This window comes from Pseudophryne corroboree, chromosome 5 (assembly GCF_028390025.1).
Source record: "Pseudophryne corroboree isolate aPseCor3 chromosome 5, aPseCor3.hap2, whole genome shotgun sequence".
In the NCBI taxonomy this organism is placed as follows: domain Eukaryota; kingdom Metazoa; phylum Chordata; class Amphibia; order Anura; family Myobatrachidae; genus Pseudophryne; species Pseudophryne corroboree.
In genome coordinates, this window is record NC_086448.1 from 107539273 (window position 1) to 107565383 (window position 26111).

A 26111-nucleotide genomic window follows, 5' to 3' on the forward strand; every position below is an offset into this window, starting at 1 on the left:
GCACCTCCCCCAGTCCAGTCAAGTCCAACAAATCCCCCACTCCAGTCCCGACCGGTAGGCTCTCCCCGATGACGACTCTGTGGGTATATCCCTGGGCTGTGATCAAAGACTGCAGGGGGGATCCGGCCAGCACATATAAAACATACATGTCAAGTTGTATGTAACATATGTGTTTGCTTCCTTACCCGGGGATCATCAGCTACCGCAGCACAGGACACATGCACACTGTGCTCAACCTGTCTATCATCCCAGACTCCTGTGAAACCAGCCAATGGGAGTCTGGGGGCGGATGAAAACGGCATTGGTGATGTAGGACCTCTGCTGCTGTTTTGTACACTTTGGGGCTAATTCAGGTTGAATCGCAACCGCAATATTTATGTTTGCCCTGTGGGCACATGCGCCCGGATTTCATGCAGGTGACCCGCAGTATTTGCGAATGCCTCAGTCTGATTGAGGCATCAGGCAGTGGCTTTCACAGGGCGGCAACGCTCCATTTACAAGATGAAGATGGAGCGTTGCAGGGTGGTGATGGGGAAATGAAGGAGTGGTGGTGCGAACAGGGGGTGTGGCATAGGTGTTATCGGGGAGGCTGCGTGTCATCACACACAGCCGCTGTGATGTGTAAAATGGCAGCGGGCCTCCTGCCATTGAAGCCAGGCTGTGCTGGCAGGAGGCTTCCACAATTTCAGCGTGATCGCATCACTGAGCGGGAGTTTGCGTGCTGGGCGGACTTGCCCTGCGATGGGCGGCCCCCAGCATGCGAGCAAAAGGGTTATAAATTCGTCTGTAGAGCAGAATTTACAATCCTTACTGAATAAGGTCCTTTGTTCATAATGGAACTTTAATAAATCTTCTCTCTTTGCTGATTATCCTGAGTGCTAGTCCTACATTCTTCTCTGAAAAGGGGGTGAGTGTGATATATACTGTGACAAGATCACTGGATTAGTGGTGGAAGGCAGGTATGTTTGCCCCCGATTTCTTTCCTATCTGTTTTAAAACTTCAGGAATATTATGTTGGTTATGCTGAGAGATTTGGCTTTTGGTAAGAACTGGATTAGGGTCCTGGGGTTGGATGTGAGAAGAGAAGGTGGGTTCTCCATCCATTTTGGTCCAGTTTGGGTCTTTGGACTATTAGCCTCACAGGAGGCTAATTAGGGCTTTCAGCTGTAGGTGTGTGTTAAAAGGCTGTCAGCCTGATCATCTGTCTCTCACACTGCCTGGGGAAGAGGAGAGACTATGAGAGAAACATGCTTTTGAAAACCAGTGAGCTGTTCCTGGTAATCTTCTCCTTGTATTTATTTTTGTTTAGTGAGTTAGGATTATCCTGTGTTTAGTTATTGCCAGCCAGCAAGGTATATTATTTTTTTATGTTTATTTCTGTTTTTCTGCACAGTAAAACTTGCTGAGGCCAGTTGCACCAAACCAACCGACTTGTGTCATCTCTTAGCTGCTGCACACTGCCATCTACCCCAGGAGATGGTGTCTATCTATCTATCAGTAAGAGAAAGAAGGAGAGTGAGGGTGAGAGAAAGAGAGAGACTGAGGGAGAGAGAACAAGAGAGAGAGACTGAGGATGAGGGAGACGGAGAGAGACCGACACAGACAGTGAGACGGGACACTACCTGTTAAAGCAGCAGGCCACTGTTGGGGTGGGCACTTTATGGCATTAGGCCACACCCTTTCCCCATGCACCCACAAATTGTGGCAGTATGTCAGTAAGGAGGCGGGGCTACAATATCAGTCACTCCCACTCACTGTAGAGACGGAGACAAAGCTGTCTCCGTCTCAAAAAAACAAAACAGCCCACACAAACTGTGTTTCTAGGGCAGGGAGCCGGCGGTCAGGGCAATGTTGTGCACAGTGTGGGGCCCCTGGGATACCGCCCCGTCCATCCCTGAGAGTATGCTGCTGCTGTGAGCCAGGTGCGGGCTCCTTGTTCTGTCAGAGCTCGGGATTCTAGTCCCGACAGTCCCCCTCCTGATGGAGTCCTTGAGTGTACATCTTTACAGTGTTGTTACACAAGGACTAGTCAGTAGCTAAATTCCTCCCTGGTAGAATAACCTATTGTGGATGCATATTTTTTCTATTATCTATATATTGCCCAACACAAACTGTTAGCAGCAAATTCCTGATTAAAGTTCTAAACCAGCAAGAATAATTAGTTCTGTTTTTTATATATCTGCCGTTGAGGATTTACAGTATATACCAATAAGTAAATACATTTCTCTGACGTCCTAGTGGATGCTGGGGACTCCGAAAGGACCATGGGGGAATAGTGGCTCCGCAGGAGACTGGGCACAAAAGTAAAAGCTTTAAGACTACCTGGTGTGCACTGGCTCCTCCCCCTATGACCCTCCTCCAAGTCTCAGTTAGATTTTTGTGCCCGAACGAGAAGGGTGCAGTCTAGGTGGCTCTCCTGAGCTGCTTAGAAAAAAGTTTAGTTTTAGGTTTTTTATTTTCAGTGAGACCTGCTGGCAACAGGCTCACTGCATCGAGGGACTAAGGGGAGAAGAAGCGAACTCACCTGCGTGCAGAGTGGATTGGGCTTCTTAGGCTACTGGACATTAGCTCCAGAGGGACGATCACAGGCCCAGCCATGGATGGGTCCCAGAGCCGCGCCGCCGTCCCCCTTACAGAGCCAGAAGAGCAGAAGAGGTCCGGAAAAATCGGCGGCAGAAGACGTCCTGTCTTCAATAAGGTAGTGCACAGCACCGCAGCTGTGCGCCATTGCTCTCAGCACACTTCACACTCCGGTCACTGAGGGTGCAGGGCGCTGGGTGGGGGCGCCCTGAGACGCAATATAAACACCTTAGGGGGCAAAAAATGCATCACATATAGCTCCTGGGCTATATGGATGCATTTAACTCATGCCTGTTTTTCCATAAAAAAGCGGGAGAACGGCCGCGAGAAGGGGGCGGAGCCTATCTCCTCAGCACACTGGCGCCATTTTTCCTCACAGCTCCGTTGGAGGGAAGCTCCCTGACTCTCCCCTGCAGTCCTGCACTACAGAAACAGGGTAAAACAAGAGAGGGGGGGGCACTAAATTGGCAGATAAATCTATACAGCAGCTATATAAGGGAAAAACACTTATATAAGGTTATCCCTGTATATATATAGCGCTCTGGTGTGTGCTGGCAAACTCTCCCTCTGTCTCCCCAAAGGGCTAGTGGGGTCCTGTCCTCTTTCAGAGCATTCCCTGTGTGTGTGCTGTGTGTCGGTACGTTGTGTCGACATGTATGAGGAGGAAAATGGTATGGAGGCGGAGCAATTGCCTGTATTAGTGATGTCACCCCCTAGGGAGTCGACACCTGACTGGATGGTCTTATGGAAGGAATTACGTGATAGTGTCAGCACTTTACAAAAGACTGTTGACGACATGAGACAGCCGGCAAATCAGTTAATACCTGTACAGGCGTCTCAAACACCGTCAGGGGCTCTAAAGCGCCCGTTACCTCAGGTGGTCGACACAGACCCAGACACGGACACTGACTCCAGTGTCGACGGTGAGGAAACAAACGTATTTTCCAGTAGGGCCACACGTTACATGATCACGGCAATGAAGGAGGTTTTGAACATTTCTGATACTACAAGTACCACAAAAAAGGGTATTATGTGGGGTGTGAAAAAACTACCCGTAGTTTTTCCTGAATCAGATGAATTAAATGAGGTGTGTGATGAAGCGTGGGTTTCCCCCGATAAAAAACTGCTAATTTCTAAAAAATTATTGGCATTATACCCTTTCCCGCCAGAGGTTAGGGCGCGTTGGGAAACACCCCCTAGGGTGGATAAGGCGCTCACACGCTTATCAAAACAAGTGGCGTTACCGTCTCCTGATACGGCCGCCCTCAAGGAACCAGCTGATAGGAAGCTGGAAAATATCCTAAAAAGTATATACACACATACTGGTATTATACTGCGACCAGCAATCGCCTCAGCCTGGATGTGCAGTGCTGGGGTGGCTTGGTCGGATTCCCTGACTGAAAATATTGATACCCTGGACAGAGACAATATATTATTGACTATAGAGCATTTAAAGGATGCATTTCTATATATGAGAGATGCACAGAGGGATATTTGCACTCTGGCATCAAGAGTAAGTGCGCTGTCCATTTCTGCCAGAAGAGGGTTATGGACGCGACAGTGGTCAGGTGATGCGGATTCCAAACGGCATATGGAAGTATTGCCGTATAAAGGGGAGGAGTTATTTGGGGTCGGTCTATCGGACCTGGTGGCCACGGCAACGGCTGGGAAATCCACCTTTTTACCCCAGGTCACCTCTCAGCAGAAAAAGACACCGTCTTTTCAGGCTCAGTCCTTTCGTCCCCATAAGGGCAAGCGGGCAAAAGGCCACTCGTATCTGCCCCGGGGCAGAGGAAGGGGAAAAAGACTGCAGCAGACAGCCTCTTCCCAGGAACAGAAGCCCTCCCCCGCTTCTGCCAAGTCCTCAGCATGACGCTGGGGCCTTACAAGCGGACTCAGGCACGGTGGGGGCCCGTCTCAAGAATTTCAGCGCGCAGTGGGCTCACTCGCAAGTGGACCCCTGGATCCTGCAGGTAGTATCTCAGGGGTACAAATTGGAATTCAAGACGTCTCCCCCTCACCGGTTCCTGAAGTCTGCTTTACCAACGTCTCCCCCCGACAGGGAGGCGGTATTGGAAGCCATTTACAAGCTGTATTCCCAGCAGGTGATAATCAAGGTACCCCTCCTACAACAGGGAAAGGGGTATTATTCCACGCTGTTTGTGGTACCGAAGCCGGACGGCTCGGTGAGACCTATTTTAAATCTGAAATCCTTGAACACTTACATACAAAGGTTCAAATTCAAGATGGAATCACTCAGAGCAGTGATAGCGAACCTGGAAGAAGGGGACTATATGGTGTCTCTGGACATCAAGGATGCTTACCTCCATGTCCCAATTTGCCCTTCTCACCAAGGGTACCTCAGGTTTGTGGTACAGAACTGTCACTATCAGTTTCAGACGCTGCCGTTTGGATTGTCCACGGCACCCCGGGTCTTTGCCAAGGTAATGGCCGAAATGATGATTCTTCTTCGAAGAAAAGGCGTCTTAATTATCCCTTACTTGGACGATCTCCTGATAAGGGCGAGGTCCAGAGAACAGTTAGAGGTCGGAGTAGCACTATCTCAAGTAGTACTACGACAGCACGGATGGATTCTAAATATTCCAAAATCGCAGCTGATTCAGACGACACGTCTGCTGTTCCTAGGGATGATTCTGGACACAGTACAGAAAAAGGTGTTTCTCCCGGAGGAGAAAGCCAGGGAGTTATCCGACCTAGTCAGGAACCTCCTAAAACCAGGCCAAGTGTCAGTGCATCAATGCACAAGGGTCCTGGGAAAAATGGTGGCTTCTTACGAAGCGATTCCATTCGGCAGATTCCACGCAAGAACTTTTCAGTGGGATCTGCTGGACAAATGGTCCGGATCGCATCTTCAAATGCATCAGCGGATAACCCTGTCTCCAAGGACAAGGGTGTCTCTCCTGTGGTGGTTGCAGAGTGCTCATCTTCTAGAGGGCCGCAGATTCGGCATTCAGGACTGGGTCCTGGTGACCACGGATGCCAGCCTGAGAGGCTGGGGAGCAGTCACACAGGGAAGAAATTTCCAGGGCTTGTGGTCAAGCATGGAAACGTCACTTCACATAAATATCCTGGAACTAAGGGCCATTTACAATGCCCTAAGTCAGGCAAGGCCTCTGCTTCAGGGTCAGCCGGTGCTGATCCAGTCGGACAACATCACGGCAGTCGCCCACGTAAACAGACAGGGCGGCACAAGAAGCAGGAGGGCAATGACGGAAGTTGCAAGGATTCTTCGCTGGGCGGAAAATCATGTGATAGCACTGTCAGCAGTGTTCATTCCGGGAGTGGACAACTGGGAAGCAGACTTCCTCAGCAGACACGATCTCCACCCGGGGGAGTGGGGACTTCACCCAGAAGTCTTCCACATGATTGTGAACCGTTGGGAAAAACCAAAGGTGGACATGATGGCGTCCCGCCTCAACAAAAAACTGGACAGATATTGCGCCAGGTCAAGGGACCCTAAGGCAATAGCTGTGGACGCTCTGGTAACACCGTGGGTGTACCAGTCAGTGTATGTGTTCCCTCCTCTGCCTCTCATACCCAAGGTACTGAGAATCATAAGAAGGAGAGGAGTAAGGACTATACTCGTGGCTCCGGATTGGCCAAGAAGGACTTGGTACCCGGAACTTCAAGAGATGCTCACGGAAGACCCGTGGCCTCTACCTCTAAGAAAGGACCTGCTCCAGCAGGGACCATGTCTGTTCCAAGACTTACCGCGGCTGCGTTTGACGGCATGGCGGTTGAACGCCGGATCCTGAAGGAAAAAGGCATTCCGGATGAAGTCATCCCTACCCTGATCAAAGCCAGGAAGGATGTAACTGTGCAACATTATCACCGTATTTGGCGTAAATATGTTGCGTGGTGTGAGGCCAGGAAGGCCCCTACAGAGGAATTTCAACTGGGTCGTTTCCTGCATTTCCTGCAAACAGGACTGTCTATGGGCCTAAAATTAGGGTCCATTAAGGTTCAAATTTCGGCCCTGTCAATATTCTTCCAAAAAGAACTAGCTTCAGTTCCTGAAGTCCAGACGTTTGTCAAGGGGGTACTGCATATACAGCCTCCTTTTGTGCCTCCAGTGGCACCTTGGGATCTCAATGTAGTTTTGGGGTTCCTAAAATCACATTGGTTTGAACCACTCACCACTGTGGACTTAAAATATCTCACATGGAAAGTGGTAATGCTGTTAGCCCTGGCCTCAGCCAGGCGTGTCTCAGAATTGGCGGCTTTATCCTATAAAAGCCCTTACCTAATTTTTCATACGGACAGGGCAGAATTGAGGACTCGTCCTCAATTTCTCCCTAAGGTGGTTTCAGCATTTCACTTAAACCAGCCTATTGTGGTGCCTGCGGCTACTAGGGACTTGGAGGATTCCAAGTTGCTGGACGTAGTCAGGGCCCTGAAAATATATGTTTCCAGGACGGCTGGAGTCAGAAAATCTGACTCGCTGTTTATCCTGTATGCACCCAACAAGCTGGGTGCTCCTGCTTCTAAGCAGACTATTGCTCGTTGGATTTGTAGTACAATTCAGCTTGCACATTCTGTGGCAGGCCTGCCACAGCCAAAATCTGTAAAAGCCCATTCCACACGGAAAGTGGGCTCATCTTGGGCGGCTGCCCGAGGGGTCTCGGCTTTACAACTTTGCCGAGCAGCTACTTGGTCAGGGGCAAACACGTTTGCTAAATTCTACAAATTTGATACCCTGGCTGAGGAGGACCTGGAGTTCTCTCATTCGGTGCTGCAGAGTCATCCGCACTCTCCCGCCCGTTTGGGAGCTTTGGTATAATCCCCATGGTCCTTTCGGAGTCCCCAGCATCCACTAGGACGTCAGAGAAAATAAGAATTTACTTACCGATAATTCTATTTCTCATAGTCCGTAGTGGATGCTGGGCGCCCATCCCAAGTACGGATTGTCTGCAATACTTGTACATAGTTATTGTTACAAAAAATCGGGTTATTATTGTTGTGAGCCATCTTTTCAGAGGCTCCTCTGTTATCATGCTGTTAACTGGGTTCAGATCACAAGTTGTACGGTGTGATTGGTGTGGCTGGTATGAGTCTTACCCGGGATTCAAAATCCTTCCTTATTGTGTACGCTCGTCCGGGCACAGTATCCTAACTGAGACTTGGAGGAGGGTCATAGGGGGAGGAGCCAGTGCACACCAGGTAGTCTTAAAGCTTTTACTTTTGTGCCCAGTCTCCTGCGGAGCCGCTATTCCCCCATGGTCCTTTCGGAGTCCCCAGCATCCACTACGGACTATGAGAAATAGAATTATCGTTAAGTAAATTCTTATTTTTACATTTGTAACAAAGTTTTCCAGTTACACTTGTTTAATACTCTGAAAATAAATTTGTGTCTGTGATCCAAATGAATGCTTCAGTGAACCTTCTTCCTTTAAGCAAACAACATTTGTGACACTTCCGAGCTTCCCAAGCAAATTTTATTTAACTCAGAGTGGAGTATCTCTAATTAATTGTAATGTTCATTTATTTAGTGCTCCCAGTTCTGTTAAATCCTCAGTAATATGAGCTTGGAATCAAGGGCGTAGCTACCATAGGTGCAGGGAGTGCAGCTGCTATGGGGCCCAGAGCTGAGAAAGGCCCTAATTCCCTGTCAAATTAAATATGTTACAGTATATGCATTGTTCAGCATTGGGCGATACATAGGGATCCTTACACACTTTAGCATTGGTGCTTAGATTATATCTAGTTATACCCCTGGACATGCTCATTGTTATGTGGCATAAAATGAACTGGAAGGCATTATAACGTTACATAATATGAAGTGGGGCACTGTAATGTGGCATAATATGAACTGTGATGGTTCATAAAATAAAGTAGGACACTACTATTGGGCATAACATTAACTAAGGCATAAAACGAACTACTGTAGGGCATTATTTTGTGGCATAAATTAACACATCCTGTGGAGAGGTCTTTCTTTAGAAGCATTGAGACAGGGGACCCTTCAAAATGTTGCTATGGGGCCCACAAAGTTCTGGCTACGCCCCTGTTTGGAATTATACATTACAATGTAGATGTACAGTATTTCTTATAGTTCACATAGAAGAGACAATGATCAGGGTGTAATAGGCTCTTATTTTGTAAACATTACGGTTTCTGCCAATTTTACAGTGATTTGTAAACCGCCCCCCCCAGAGCAGCATTTTTGGGGGGGATGAAGTATGGGGTGCCATCTTGCAGCCTAGAAAATCACCCTCTAGAGCATCCTTAGGATGCTCTGGGCACTTGGATTCTCTCTAGTCCTGACATAGAACCGTCCTAACCTTATTTGGGATGCTCCGGACCCTCAATAGTCACTTTTACCTGATCCCAGTAGCCCAATCTACTTGTTGTGACATCATGAGGACACACTTCCAGGAGCGGGGCTAGCTCACGACCCATTGTTACCCTGCAACAGCCCTCTGTGGAAATCTGGCCCACCCCAGAGAAATACAGCCCCATGTTAACTGCATATTTTTTTTCAATTGGAACTTTTATTTGCACAGATGGACACTGTTTTTTTAATTTTTTTAAAGAAATGTTTTTATTGGAAAAATGTCGCAAGAACCAATACAGACAAAAAGACGTTACAGAACATTTCAAAATAACGCTCAGAGTATCACATGGGATATCAAAAAAGAGGAACATCAACTGCACATATTTCGACATTCCTTTCTATAAACCGAATTTAACAAGGACGGTAAGATAAACCGACAAGTTAACCCGTATAAAAAAGAAAATAGGAAAGAGAAAAAGAAGAAGAGGAAGAAGAAGAAGAGAAACAAAAGGGGGGTTGACCACCATGAAAAGTTCTAGAAATGAACACATAGAATGAGGATGAGAAAAACATTCATCGTATATAAACATAAAAATAGCTATACAACCATTTATAAGTATAAGTAGTATAATTCCAAGGTGATATATCATACCCGTAAGATAGGGGTTTTATAAGAGAACCATGGTTCCCAAATTCTGACATTTTTCTGACCTATCACATAAGGAGGCAGTAATTTTCTCCATCGTAGAAATATACCATATTTTAGATAGTACCATACTTATAGGTGGAGAAATTGACTTTTTTCAACATTTAGCTATCACACATCTGGCAGCGTGGAGAATTTGGAGAACAAACTTATTAGCAATATTACTAAAATCAGGCAATGGGAGGCCTAGCAAAGCCATCCAGGGACCCAAGACCACCTGGGAAGAAAGAATAGATCCAATAAGGGTTTCAGTTTGATTGGACACTGTTTTTATAGTTATATTTGTAGCTGGATAATATCCATAATAAATATCTCACTAGAATACAAAACTTTTAAGGTGCCATGCATGCTTCCGGTCTAACACTACTTTGAAGCGGTGTGATTCGTGCAAAAGTATTTTGGAACCACGCAGTGTTGCTGTTAATGTGGTACTGATGGCTCTTGATTATTGATGATCAATGCCAAATGAAAGGTCGGAAAAAGGCTGGCATTGAGAGGACTGTATTGAGCAGTGTGGAATTGATTCATGCCCTGCATGCTGTCCTGGTGTAAAAGGGGTGTATTAGTGATGATAGTGTTTAGGAGAGGTCTATGTTTGGTTATTCTACTATTCCAAGAGGTTTATACAACCAATCCCCTTAAATGGCGAAGACCGCTGTGGTAGTGCACCGATTGCAATACTGGGTGACCATGAAAGGAAGTTGGGTGGGTTATGTTTTGTGTATGGATACTACATTGTTCTCTTAAATCAAGGCTCTAGGTTGTGATATATCCTGACCCCCTAGGAGCCCACATGGTAAATCTCAGCTTGTCCCAACTGGCCCTGCTAGAGAGATACAGAAAAACAAAGGGATGGTAGACACATCTGGGTGACTAATAAAGTTCTATGATATTTTGGATGAAGCAGTTCTGTGACTTAGATGGTAGCTGTGAGTATTGTGTTCTCCTGTGTTCTTGACAAGGTTCTGCCCCAAGCTCGGTGTTGCTGTCATTCATAGAAGGGAGTCTAGTAAAGAGCAATTTGCAGAAATCACTGTGCAATCACCATTTTCTTTCCTGAAAAAACAACAACATATTCCTTGCCAAATTCTACCAAACCCATTTTGGAACTGCTGGCATTAGCAGCTTTACCAGTCCAATGGTCCCTGTAATTTCTTGATTCATGTAATTTTCTTGATTCATTCATTGTCTAATGGAAAATTAAAAAAAAAGTCTGTCTTGATCCCTTATAGTCCAATGGAGGACGGACTAAAACAACAACAAAAAAGACCCAGAGATAAAACAAAACAATTGTACATGAACTGATGAAATTATCAAAAAATCTGGATTACCCTTGCTCTACAGCCAATCACCAGAATTTTCCAACAATGATTGCTTGTGATTGGCTGACTTTGAGAGGTAGTCCTAGGGACTCCCTTCTGTAATCTCACATTAATACAGTATATTGACAATGCTGTGGAGCATCTTAAATAGCCCATTCATGTTAATGCATTTCTACAACTAATGGGCGTCTCATTGAGATCAATGGGCCATTAAAATGAATGTGCCATTAAAATGAATGAGCCATTAAAATGAATGGGTAATTGAAATTATTCAACATCTGTGATATTTAGAATATACATCAAATTTTTAAATAGTCTAAAACTATTGATACTTGTTAGCTCGCTTTTGAAGGAAAGTTGCAATTTCTAAATTGAAGCACAGTATTTGGGAAATACATTTACTATTTTATTATTGAAAATTGTTTGATTTTGAGTGACTGAACTGCTGAACAAAATTGAGTTTCATGAAATTCCCCCTATACTCTGAGTACAACTTATACAGATCCTTACTTGCTAATAGCATCAAATTCAATAAATTGGATTTGATGTAAGCATGACAAGTCTACTTAAATAGAAGACTAAACAATAATCCATTGAAAGGGTTTATTTGTGTAATGGGTAACTGGTAAATCCTATTCACTACAGAACTGATTTACTGTAGTTTGGCTTAAAGTTTGTATCATAATAAACAACTTACACTATTAATGAAAGTGCAGAATCTGATCAATTATCCAACAACTTTCAAAGACGTTGAAACCTTGTTCACTGCCCTACATGTAACTTCTTACTTGTCTATTTATTAATTCATGTTCTGAATTATTAGGTCACTTCATGTTTATACAGAAAAAGAGCAGTAACTTTACACAAATTGCAGAACTGCGGAGCCCGAGGTTCAGCCAGGCAGGACCAGGCTGTTCTTTGACCTTCTGGTAAGAGCGTTTTCATATCTTTACTTTTATACGCTAATAAAACTTTCTGTGTAGCATGCTGTGCTTCTTGTCAGCTAAAAATAAAATACATTACTATTTATTAATATGGATAAGGTAATATTTGCAATGCACATATAACATTTCAAAATTATGCTCAATAAATAAAAAATGCGAGACTTTTTTTTAGCCCTTTAAAGCTTTAATTATGATAAAATTATGCTGGATTTTTGTGAAATGTTTTTTATTAGTCTTCGTGGTTTATAAAACCACAAAAAGTTTTCTTTTAAACTAGAAAACTAAACAAGTTCACTTTAGTGGACCAAATGAATCCGCAAAATAAAAAAAAATTGCCCTATTGTTATGGAATAGTATTTGAACTGTGAAAGGATATTTTATTTTATTTTTTGCAAAAAAAGTAAAGTAAAAGGAAAAAAATAAATGTCTGGTATGGTTCCAATTTGTTCTTATGTTGCTTTTTTTTTTTTTTTAAAAGAAACAGTATTCATTTTTGTGTGATGTACACTAAAGTACAAATTTGAAAAAAAAAAAATTTAGTATTTGAGCTAAACATCTACCGTATTATGGTGGTCATTCCGAGTTGTTCGCTCGCTAGCTGCTTTTAGCAGCATTGCAAACGCTAGGCCGCCGCCCTCTGGGAGTGTATCTTAGCTTAGCAGAATTGCGAACGAAAGATTAGCAGAATTGCTACTGAATAATTCCTTGCAGTTTCTGAGTAGCTCCAGACCTACTCTTAGATTGCGATCACCTCAGTCCTTTAAGTTCCTGGTTTGACGTCACAAACACGCCCTGCGTTTGGACAGCCACTCCCCTGTTTCTCCAGCCACTCCTGCGTTTTTACCTGGCACTCCTGCGTTTTTTAGCACACTCCCTGAAAACGCCAAGTTGCCGCCCAGAAACACCCACATCCTGTCAATCACACTACGATCACTCAAGCGTTGAAAAAACATTGCTAGAGCTTGTGCAAATCTCCAAAGTTTTGTGTTAAATTACTAAGCGCATGCGCACTGCGTACCATGCGCATGCACATTTTCCACCTAATCGCTGCATTGCGAAAAACTGCAATGAGCGAACAACTCGGAATGACCACCTATGCCGTAAACATTACTATCTTTGAATTTATTTTACCTGCACTGATTTCTTTGAGTATACAGATTTTACATAAATCCCTGAAGCACTTGGGCTGATGAACTTTTCTCCATCATTTTAGTTTAACCTTATTGTCTTTGTAGGTATTAAAAACTGCCACTAGTTAGCATACTTTCTAATTTTGGTAGAGGTCCAAAGAAGAGAACACAATGCACTAGTGATGTCAAGAGAGAGTTTCTGTAGGAGATAATAACTTAAAAACAGCTGTCCACTGAAGTGACCTCTATTCATGAAAGGGTTAAATTGATAGAGGATCACTTGTTAATTATATTAAGTTGGCAATACTAATTGATTGTTAGTTTTTTGTTTTTTTTTCTGCCATCTTTTTCCAGTGGTTGGCAGACCACTAATTAGTAAATTTGGTTGCTGTATTTTTCTAAACAAAAAAAATCCTATTAGCTCAGATGGTGTACCACTCGCAAAAACCTTTTTATTTTTACGTTTTTCTATCCTATTGTATCCTGCAAACCCCCCTCCCCCCCTTCCATTTTCAGCAAAAAATACACAGACCTATGTATTCAGCAAAAAATACATAGGGTCCGCGAAATGCCACAGACCTATGTATTCTTGCTGCTCCTATCATGAATTTTTGGTGCACTTATCGTGGATTTACCTCTGGCAAGCGACCCAAAACCCAGGTAAATGCCGGTGGTTGGGGCTAATTGGACAGTAAATAACCACAGCTTATAGGATACTGGCCTAAATCTTATGTTTCTTTGTTAAATTAAACTCTTCATCTTCTAGCTATCCTAGTTATCTAGCGATTATTTAATTGTCACAGAACGTTTTCCATTTTCTTTTAAAACTCTGTGTACTGGGCTATAAGGGCCTTCCTCGCCTTCGTCCCTCCTCTTCCTCATAATAGTGTCATCTTGGGGATATCAGCTGCTTTAAAACACCCGTGTTTGGAGTCTGAAAGTTCATTACATTACCAGAATGACTCCTCGTGGTAGGGAGAAGAGGTGAAAGAGAGGAAAACAGTATAAGGCACATGAAAGTAAACAGGCCCATCCTGAGAAAAGTGATAACTGCCAGATATATTCTATTAGATATTACTTGTACTCAGACCCAGGCTTGGACTGGCCCACAGGGGTACAGGGGAAACCTCCGGTGGGCCCCACTGCATGGGGGCCCACCGGTGGTGGGTGCCCAGGTTCCAGTCTGTGCATTTGAATTATGCATTATACATATCATGTTACCTTATACTGGACTATGGTGTATTTTCTACAGTGCATTGCTGTTATTTATCTGGTACATTGTCATGCATGCAGCAGCTGAATTGACTGTATATATTTATGAAGGGGCCCAGACATTGCACTCTCTAATGGTTAGTCAAACCAATGAGGTGGCAGGCCACACCCCCTCTGCAGACTGGCCACACCCCTAACATGGGCCCCAGTGGGCCCTACACGCCCCAGTCTGACACTGCTCAGACCAGTTTCAGCAGTTTTGCTATGTACTGGTTGGTTTGAGCATAACTTTGTTCTTTATTAGGGCATCTAGATGAATTCTAAATAGGTTTATTTTCAGCTTATTTTGTGGAACACTTATAAAACTCCATTCTGGAGATTCCTTAGCCCCAACTGAATGCTTACAAATGTCTTTCAAAGGAAAGCGCTTCGCTCTCCTGGGCCTTCTGCAATCATGGGGCTCCCACAGTAAATGACAGGTCTCCCTTCAGGCGCTATACAGTATAACAATGTGCAAAAATATAAAATGAAATCTTACCCTGTTTCTCAATAGTGCTTCTGTGTGTTATACTGGGAAATGTGACTTAATTAAAAATGTACACAAAATAGATTGAAGTGTCCTTTGCCTGAATCTTTCTCCAGTTTTTGCCTGTATTTTCCTGTGCGTAATCAAAATGTAAATCCCATGCTTCTAGTAGATTTCCAATGTCTGTTGAGATAAATAATCTGAAATTCAACTGAGTTGAGAAAAAAAACAAAACAAAAACAGGGACAGATGTTGAGCAGCTCGTAAGTGCATTTGCATAAATGAGGCTCTGTATATGCTAACAACGTAAAGTGATCCCATGTCGCACGTAGAAGCAGGGGTTAAAGTGGGGGGGAACGAGGTAGAACTGAGTTCCACCACCTGTAATGGTAGGGGGAACTAGTTCCACCTCCTCCATTGCCCTGCACAGTAATTCCAACAGAAAAGCCCACCCCATCATCTGCGTCAATTGATGATACAGACGGCACTAGTGTTGCTGATGAGCTGCAGCCATCTACTCCTTCCTCAGGTCCTGGTGCCTCCATGGTTCTCCTCCGTAAGTTCCACCACCTCACCAGGACCACTTTAAGCCCTGCATAGAAGTAAAGTGATCACATGTTGCTAATAGGATCACTTTACTTCCTGCCAAGGGGACCAACTGTGCTACTGCCTCTCCCGGTAAATGTTGTGGCTGGTTGCCCATACGCTACAATTGCTAACACCATCTAAAGATGGCGTTAGCTACCAGATCCATGCTCCAGAATGCATTTCATTCCAAAATTTGATACATTTTATATTTTTCAGTCCTTATAACCTATTGGGGCTGCTTTTGTGGTGGAGATTGGAGGATTGCCGCAGATATTTCCGATAACTGCTGCAGTCTATCCTAGATACAGTATATCCCTGGGATGCTTAATATTTGGCTACACCTAAAAGCAGGTGTTTTCGGGGGTTGTCCTACAGATATTTTTGTGATAGACCCATTAGTGAGGGGAATACCTGGTAATTTGTGCCAAACACTTGAGTAATTAGAACATTTACATGTTGTAGCTCATATAGTACTATAAATAATAAACATCTCAAAGTGGTGAGCATAACTTGTGCATGACGGGTCTCATTTTGAGTTACTTTGATTATTAGTAACAGTTTCTTATATAGCGAAGCCCATTCCGTTGTGCCTTACAATTGGAAACAACAATAATAAAATAAAACTGGGTAATAACAGACAGACATAGAGGTAGGATGGCCCTGCTCGCAAGCTTACACTCTATAGGGATACACAAGGCATGGATACACAAGGATGGTTGTTATTCATTGCATAATGGTTCTGCCAGATTGCAAAGGTTCATGATTGGCTGTATGATATGGTCACACAGCAATGTTGGCCAGGGATTAGGAGGATGGGAAAGTGAAGAAAGAGAAAACATGTGAGGATATGTGTGGACTGTACAGTGGGGATATAATTGGATAGGATAGGTTATGAAGGTTATTTGGGTGGTTCGGGAGGCTTGTCTGAAGAGGAGAGTTTTCAGGGAACGCTTGAAGGTTTGGAGACTAGAGGAGTCTTATAGTGTGTGAGAGGGCATTCTACAGAAAGTCTTGCAATCTGAATGGGTGCTAAAAATGACTGTGCATGAGAGATATAGATCTTGTGAAGGCAGAGAGTTTGGCTTGGAAGATATTTTGAGATAAGCAAAGAGATCTACGTTGGTGTAGTTTGGTTAATGGCCTTGTGTATGAGTAAAAGTATTTTCTATTGAATACGGTAGAATACAGGTAACCAATGGAGGTACTGACAGGGGGGATCCGCAGACGATGGACGTCTAGTGAGGAAGATTAGCCTTGCAGTTGCGAGGCTAATCTTATATGTTAGTTACAAGATGTAATAATCAGAAGCATCAAGTTTTGGAGTTGATTATCACATCTTTGCTCCATATTCATCTATACACTACAATCAAGGACTAAAAATGTAAGTGTGCCAGTGCATCATTGATCATATGCAAATAGGGCATCTATACATTTTACTCTAAATCGGGCACAATTTTTTTCCAGGTCACATGAAACATGGATCTGGTCATTAAAGAGCTAAATCCATCTTTTTATGAAAGGTTTACGTTAAATGTTGAAAACAAAACAAAGAAAAACAAAGGTGGAATTATCTTTCTATCTACTGTCTTAGGTAGTATTATCTGACAAGTATTTGTGAGACTTGTAGTGGGTCGTCCAGTGGGCACTAGTTCATTGGCACCACTAGCACAGTAATGTAGTATTGTAATTAAAATAAAATAAAAATGCCAATTGAGTAGTTTTTATATGTTGTGCTTCACATCAACAGGAAAATAAAATCATCAGATAAGATTGGATAATATTTAGTTAATAGTTGGATATATTAAACAGCAATCTACCCCCTAAGCAGAGATGTCACTTTGATGACATTCTATCACTTGCCAGCCCTATCCTTTTATAAACAAAAATAAAATCCATAAAGGTAAGTAAAGATGGGAAGTCATTTAATCAAACATCGTTTTTGTCCCAGCTCATGGCATATCTCTGATGTAAACATTTGGCTAATTCTATCAAACAGTAAGTACATTTAACTTATCATTTAGCGCAGGTCCAGCAGTCCTACACTAATGATGAAACAGATGCTGAACACCTGCTTAGATCCTTGTAGAACTTTCCAAGCTATAAAATATTGAAGAGCTTATTTCCCAATCTGCTGCATTAAAAGCTCCCGTGTGACACCAGTTCTTATTCTTTGTGTGCTGCCAGCTAATATCTGATAGCCGAGCTGTACACACCCGACATCACGTTTCAAAACAATTTACACTATGCTTCAGGGCAACTGCATATGCCACCTATCCAATTAGGCATGGTTACCGGACATGATTACATGGCAATTACAATATAGGATGGTACTGTATATCTACTCAACATGACCTGGCCCATGGACACTTATCATAATACAACTTCTTTATTTTGTATGGAGCCATAGGGCAAAACTTCACTCAATATGACCTGACCTCTAGACATCATCATAATGTAATTATATTACAGTTTAAACATCCATAGGACATTACAGCATGACCTGTCCTCTGGACATGATCATATTATATTTCTATCATAATTTATACAGCCATAGGGCACTGCAACATGACCTGACATCTGAACATAATCATAGTACAATGATACAGTTATGTAACACTCCATGGATATAGCACACTACATCTATGAAACATAGTTTGACCATTGGACCTGATCATAATACATAATTCTATAATGGTACATTCAAGCTAATGATACTGTGCCAAACAGCTTGACGTGACCATCCGACAATCATAATACAATAATAGTATTCTATACACTCTCTCTATACAGTATATATAAGACACTACAATCCCCCACAATGTCCATTTATAATCAATGGCAAAACAATATGCATTGGTTGTGAAGGTTTTATCCCCAGTGATACCCATTCATGTGCTATGCTGGACCCTTTTGGGCTTCACTGTGCCAGCCACTACTTAGAGCAAAGTAGGAGCCTACATGAGCCATTCCCATACAGAATCCCCGTCAAACGCCTCACCCTCACATACAAGGCCCTCTCTAACTCCACTGCTCCCTACATCTTCAACCTCCTCTCCCTACATACTCCCTCCCACCCTCTCTGGTTGGCCGATGACCGTCGCCTCTCCTCTACCCTGGTTGCTGCATACCATGCGCAAATCCAAGATTTTGCCCACTCTGCACCCCTCCACTTGAAGGAGCTCCCACGCTCTATTAGACTCTTCCCGACCTTGCAAAGCTTCAAAGGGCACCTGTTCATCAAAGTGTACCCTTCCGCATAACCTAGTCTTGAGGCCACTCTACCAACCACCTGCTTCATACCTTGGCCATCTAGGCCTCACTTACATCCTGCCATCAGGCCACCTTCCGCTTGCTCGTATGTCATCTGTCCCCCCCCCCGTCCTCCCCCAGAATCAGAATGTGAGCTCCTTGGAGTTGGGCTCTCTTCCCTCCTGTTCTCACAGCCCTCTTCTCTCACACTTCAATTACAGCTCTCTCCTACTCAGCGACTGTCTATAACCACAACTCCTCTCACTCGTTACTGTTTATGTCTTTCAACGGTTGCCTGTCCCTAGTAGTACGCTGATTACTCCTTTGCTTCCTTGCATCTCAGCCGTAGTGTGTACTGAGAACTGTGGTTCTATTTGTTACCTGTGTCCTGTTTTAGTTTTTCAGATACTGTAATGTTAAGTTTTGTGTACCCTGTATTGTTCCAATGTGTGCCGAATGTATGGCGCTGTGAAACACTAGTAGCGCCTTATAAATAAAAGGTAATAACAATAATACGGAAGGGGATGGAATGTCTTTGGTAGGATTCCTCCAGTAAGTTTCCAAGAGTAGGGGGGGGTAACCATTACTTGTTATATAGTACCTCTTATAATACTATATACTCATTGAACACTGCACTCTCCAACATGACCTAAGCACTCGACATGATCATTGTAGAATTCCTTTCAACTGTAATTTCTAATAAGTTTTAATTGGTGTATTCTGTAGACTAAGAAGAACTGATGCAAATGAATATATTCCTCATACAATAGGGCCATTACTGTATATTTATGGAAAAAGCTCAGAACTTTGGTACTGCTCCTGGAAGTTAGAGGGAACCGGACACTACAAAGTTACAATTACATTAACATTGTCAAAAGTGGCTTAAACAACAATAATTTCCATCTGGCACTCCTACTGAAAATCAGATACTATCCATTGAGCTTACAATCGATTGTGCTTTGTTATTTCAGGTACTATAACTATGGACCATCAGTGGGAGCAGCAGAGATGCTATTGCATATTGATAACGAGAATACACCCACTGTTCTCTGGAGGACATACTACAACCAGGGCAGTCAATGGCTTAAAGCATTTATTCAGCTCGATCGCCTGTCAAATCCATTCCAGTTATCATTGAATAAAATCAGTATGGGATTTTATGAAGGTGTTACGGCTATCGACGATATTGTCTTTGAAGACTGTTCTCTGCCTCCTGCTGCATCCAGCTGTAATGGGACCGGCCTATTCTGGTGTAGAGACACCAAGGCCTGCATAAGCATGTTATTGATGTGCGATCTTATCGATGACTGTGGTGATGGCTCTGATGAGATTAACTGCAGTAAGTGTCGTCTTCATTTTAACTTTTATTTTATTTTTAGTCTTCCACAAAAAAATGTTTTGAAGCCCAACATCAAATATTTTGTGTTGTTTAACCTCCATTGAAGGAAATGTCAGCAGGGAAACCTATGGACTATTATACAAATAAATATTTATAATGTTTCATTATACAATAAGTAATGTTGAAATATTAATGACAAGAATTGTGTCTTTACCTGGAGTACTATGAGAAAAGTGAATGGCTCCTTCAACATACTGTAGTACTGTCACGGCGAGTTTGCATCATTTTATAGTCTGTGAAAGCCATATTAATGGGCTCGGTGTGATTTACCGGCGACTGGGATGCCGGCCGTCAGTATACCAACAATGACATCCCGGCTGCCAGTATGCCGGCGGTGGGGGGGGGGTAAGCGCAAAGAGTCCCCTTGCGGGCTCGCTGCGCTCACCACAGGTTCTATTCCCACTCTATTGGTATAGTGGACACCCACAAGTGGGAATAGTCCTGTTCGGCTGGTATTCCAGCTGGCGGCAATGCCAGCTGTCGGGATTCCGGCCCCGGTATCCTGGACACCTAGATCCCGACAGCTAGTACATTAAACGTATACCGTATTAATGGGTGGCTGAGAGCAGGCACAAATACAGTACAATATAATGATGCACTAGTAATCCTCTTGTGATTGGCTGAGAAGAATGTACTACCACTGACAACTATGGTGGCCATCTTTGTAACTTGTGCAAATATTTATTTATTATGTGTGGATGAGATATGCGTATCTCGTACAGAGTAGAGAGGTTAGGTTGGGAGATATTTTGAGATAAGCAAAGAGATGTACAGTATGTTGTTGCAGTTTGGTTATGTGTAAGTAAAAGTATTTTATATTGAATAAGGTAGAATACAGGCAGAGGTGGATTTAGACCTCATGGGGCCCTAGGCAAGATACTGGTGTGGGGCCCCTTCCCTCAAACAATCTATAGCACTTTATTTCTCTAACGTCCTAGTGGATGCTGGGGACTCCGTAAGGACCATGGGGAATAGACGGGCTCCGCAGGAGACATGGGCACTTTAAGAAAGAATTTAGATTCTGGTGTGCTCTGGCTCCTCCCTCTATGTCCCTCCTCCAGACCTCCGTTTGAATCTGTGCCCAGACGAGCTGGGTGCTACTTAGTGAGCTCTCCTGAGCTTGCTATAAGAAAGTATTTTGTTAGGTTTTTTATTTTCAGGGAGCTCTGCTGGCAACAGACTCCCTGCATCGTGGGACTGAGGGGAGAGAAGCAGCCCTACTCTCTGAAGATAGGTCCTGCTTCTTAGGCTGCTGGACACCATTAGCTCCAGAGGGATCGTACACAGGATCTCTCCCTTTGTCGTCCGATCCCGGAGCCGCGCCGCCGTCCCCCTCGCAGAGCCGGAAGACAGAAGCCGGGTGAAAGAAGCAAGAAGACTTCGAAATCGGCGGCAGAAGACTCTAGTCTTCATATGAGGTAGCGCACAGCACTGCAGCTGTGCGCCATTGCTCCCACACTACACCCACATACTTCGGTCACTGTAAGGGTGCAGGGCGCAGGGGGGGGCGCCCTGGGCAGCAATTAGAGACCTCTTTGGCAAAAGGTTGCATAATATACAGTTGGGCACTGTATATATGTATGAGCCCCCGCCAAAATTGTACATGAAAGCGGGACAGAAGCCTGCCGTCGAGGGGGCGCCTCACCAGCGCCATGTTTTTTCTCCACAGCACCGCTGAGAGGAAGCTCCCCAGTCTCTCCCCTGCAGTTACACGGTAGAAGAGGGTAAAAAGAGAGGGGGGGCACATAATTAGGCGCAAAAATCAATATAAACAGCAGCTACTGGGTTAACATTAAGTTACTGTGTTATTCCTGGGTTAATAGCGCTGGGGTGTGTGCTGGCATACTCTCTCTCTGTCTCTCCAAAGGGCGTTATGGGAGAATTGTCTTCAGATGAGCATTCCCTGAGTGTGTGGTGTGTCGGTACATGTGTGTCGACATGTCTGAGGTAAAAGGCTCCCCTAAGGAGGAGATGGAGCAGATATGTGTGTGAGAGGGTGTCTCCGTCGACAACGCCGACACCTGTTTGGATATGTGTAATTAAGTGCTTAGGTGAATTTATTGCACAAAAGATTAGAGAACAGACAGGAAAAATCTACCCATGTCTGTCCCTATGTCGCAGAGACCTTCAGAATCTCTCAATGCTCACTATCCAAAATAATAGACACTGATATCGACACGGAGATTGACTCCAGTGTCGACTACGATAATGCAAAGTTACAGCCAAAATGGCAGAAAAGTATTCAATATATGATTATTGTAATAAAAGATGATTTGCATATCACTGATGACTCATCTGTCCCTGACACAAGGGTACACATGTTTAAGGGGAAGAAAGCTGAGGTAAATTTCCCTCCTCTCATGATGAAAAAGAGCGGGAATCTCCAGACAAGAGACTGCAGTTTCCCACAAAGAATTCTCAGGCAGTATCCTTTCCCCACTAGGGCCAGGATATGATGGGAATCTTCCCCTAGGGTGTCACGTTTGCCCAGAAGGTAGCCCTGACGTAACAGCTATTCTCAGGGATCCTGCAGATAGCGTGCACATTCTGGTACACTACTCAGACCGGCGATTGTGTCGGCATGGGTTTATAGGGCTGTGGCAGCGTGGACAGGTACCTTATCAGCAGAGATTGAGACTCTAGTATGTATATATACGTATATATAGAGATATACATATATTAAAGATGCTGTTTTAAGAGATATATATATAAAACATGCCCAAAGAGACATGAGTATACTAGGTCCTAGAGTCAAAGCTATGTCTATTTCTGCTTGACGTTTCCTGTATAATATGCAATGGACAGATGATGCCGACTTAAGAGGCATATGGAAGGCTGAGGATTGTGTGGAGAAGGGTTCTCGGACCTGGTCTCCACAGCTATAGCTGGTAATTCTGATATTTTGCCTTATATTCCTGCGCAGCCTAGGAAAGCACGACATTATCAAATGCAGCCTTTCGAACAAAGAAACAAGAAAGTCCGAGGTGCGTCCTTTCTTGCCAGAGGCGGCGGCAGAGGAAAGAAGCTGCACAACACAGCTAGTTCCCAGGAACAGAAGTCCTCCCCGGCCTCTACAAAAATCCACCGCATGTCGCTGGGGCTCCACAGGCGGAGCTAGGCCCGGTGGGGGCACGCCTTCGTAAGTTCAGCCACAAGTGGGTTCACTCCCTGTTAGATCCCTGGGCAATAGATATTGTGTCTCAGGGATACAAGCTGGACTTTGAGAAGATGCCCCCTCACCGACGGCCCTGCCGGCTTCCCCCCACGAGAGGGAAACAGTGTTAACTGCAATTCACAAATTGTATCTTCAACAGGTGGTGGTCAAGGTTCCCCTCCTTCAACAAGGAGGGGGTTATTATTCGACCATGTTGTAGTCCCGAAACCAGACGGTTCGGTCAGACCCATATTGAATTTAAAATCCCTGAACATATACCTGAAAAGGTTCAAGTTTAAGATGGAATCGCTAAGAGCGGTCATTGCAAGCCTGAAAGGGGGAGATTTTATGGTGAGACGATCTCCTCATAAAAGCGAGAACAAGAGAGCAGTTGCTGAACAGCGTATCACTTTCTCTGGAAGTGTAACGGCAACACGGCTGGATTCTATATATTCCAAAGTCGCAGTTGGTTCCTACAGCTCATCTGCCTCTCCTAGGCATGATCCTAGACACAGACCAGAAAAGGGTTTATCTCCCGATAGAGAGAGCTCAGGAGCTCGTGACATCCGGTCAGGAATCTATTAAAACCAAAATAGGTGTCAGTGCATCACTGCACTCGAGTCCTGGGAAGGATGGTGGCATCATACGAGGCCATTCCCTTCGGCAGGTTCCATGCGAGGACCTTCCAACCTTACTGGACAAGTGGTCCGGATCACATCTTCAGATGCATCGGTTAATCACCCTATCCCCCAGGGCCAGGGTGTCTCTCCTGTGGTGGCTGCAGAGTGCTCACCTTCTCGAAGGTCGCAGATTCGGCATTCAGGACTGGGTCCTGGTGACCACGGATGCAAGCCTCCGAGGGTGGGGGTGGGGGGGGGGCAGTCACCCAGGGAAGAAATTTCCAAGGGCTGTGGTCAAGTCAGGAGACTTGCCTTCACATCAACATCCTGGAACTAAGGGCCATATACAACGCCCTACGTCAAGCGGAGTCCCTGCTTCGCGACCAACCGGTTCTGATTCAGTCAGACTATATCACTGCAGTGGCTCATGTAAACTGCCAAGGCGGCACAAGGAGCAGGGTGGCGATGGTAGAAGCCACAAGAATTCTTCGCTGGGCGGAGAATCACGTAAGCGCACTGTCAGCAGTGTTCATTCCGGGAGTGGACAACTGGGAAGCAGACATCCTTAGCAGGCACGACCTCCACCCGGGAGAGTGGGGACTTCATCTAGAAGTCTTCATGCAGATTGCAAGTCGGTGGGAACTGCCACAGGTGGACATGATGGCATCCCGCCTCAACAAAAAGCTGCAGAGATATTGCGCCAGGTCAAGAGACCCTCAGGCGATAGCTGTGGACGCACTGGTGACACCGTGGGTGTTCCCGTCGGTCTATGTATTTCCTCCTCTTCCTCTCATACCCAAGGTGCTGAGAATCATAAGGAAAAGAGGAGTGAGAACAATACTCTTTGTTCCGGATTGGCCAAGAAGGACTTGGTATCCAGATCTGCAAGAAATGCTCACAGAGGACCCATGGCCTCTGCCTCTAGGACAGGACTTGTGCAACAGGGGCCCTGTCTGTTCCAAGGCTTACCGCAGCTGCGTTTGACGGCATGGCGGTTGAACACCGGATCCTAGCAGAAAAAGGCATTCCGGATGAGGTCATTCCTACGCTGATAGAGGCTAGGAAGGATGTGACGGCTCAACATTATCACCGTATATGGCGAAAATATGTGGCTTGGTGTGAGGCCAGGAATGCCCCTACGGAGGAATTCCAGCTGGGCCTTTTCCTTCACTTCCTACAGTCGGGAGTGACTTTGGGCCTTAAATTGGGTTCCATTAAGGTTCAGATTTCGGCCTTATCCATTTTCTTTCAAAAAGAACTGGCTTCTCTGCCTGAAGTTCAGACGTTTGTAAAGGGAGTGCTGCATATTCAGCCCCCTTTTGTGCCTCCAGTGGCACCTTGGGATCTTAACGTGGTTTTGAGTTTCCTGAAATCACACTGGTTTGAACCACTCAAAACGGTGGAAGTGGTCATGCTATTAGCCTTGGCTTCGGCTAGGCGTGTGTCAGAATTGGCGGCTTTGTCACATAAAAGCCCTTATCTGGTTTTCCATGCGGATAGAGCAGAATTGCGGACCCGCCCACAATTTCTGCCGAAAGTGGTTTCATCCTTTCATATAAACCAACCTATTGTGGTGCCTGTGGCTACTACTGACTTGGAGGATTCCGAGTCACTGGATGTAGTCGGGGCTTTGAAGGTTTATGTAGACAGAACGGCTAAGGTCAGGAAAACAGAATCTTTGTTTATCCTGTATGCTTCCAACAAGCTTGGGGCGCCTGCTTCAAAGCAAACTATTGCTCGCTGGATCTGTAACACGATTCAGCAGGCTCATTCTGCGGCTGGATTGCCGCTGCCTAAATCAATTAAGGCCCATTCCACAAGGAAGGTGGGCTCTTCTTGGGCGGCTGCCCGAGGGGTCTCGGCATTACAGCTTTGCCGAGCGGCTACTTGGTCAGGTTCAAACACCTTTGCAAAGTTCTACAAGTTTGATACCCTGGCTGAGGAGGACCTTGTGTTTGCTCATTCGGTGCTGCAGAGTCATCCGCACTCTCCCGCCCGTTTGGGAGCTTTGGTATAATCCCCATGGTCCTTACGGAGTCCCCAGCATCCACTAGGACGTTAGAGAAAATAAGATTTTACTTACCGGTAAATCTATTTCTCGTAGTCCGTAGTGGATGCTGGGCGCCCGTCCCAAGTGCGGACTCCTTCTGCATTGCTTGTATATAGTTATTGCTTAAATAAGGGTTATGTTATAGTTGCATCAGAGTTTATCTGATGCTCTGTGATTGTTCATACTGTTAACTGGGTAAAGTTATCACAAGTTATAAGGTGTGATTGGTGTGGCTGGTATGAGTCTTACCCTGGATTCCCAAAACCCTTTCCTTGTACTGTCAGCTCTTCCGGGCACAGTTTCTCTAACTAAGGTCTGGAGGAGGGACATAGAGGG

The 26111-nt window shown here is 44.7% G+C and overlaps 1 protein-coding gene across 1 annotated transcript in view; it reads left to right on the forward strand.

Annotated features, from left to right (window-relative positions):
* Positions 1-26111, forward strand: part of MALRD1 (MAM and LDL receptor class A domain containing 1) — a 1363691-nt gene that overhangs the window by 307512 nt on the left and 1030068 nt on the right. The window contains exons 14-15 of the mRNA XM_063925153.1: positions 11727-11832; positions 19524-19891. Of these exons, the coding sequence (XP_063781223.1) occupies positions 11727-11832; positions 19524-19891 (474 nt within the window). The remainder of the gene's footprint in view (positions 1-11726; positions 11833-19523; positions 19892-26111) is intronic.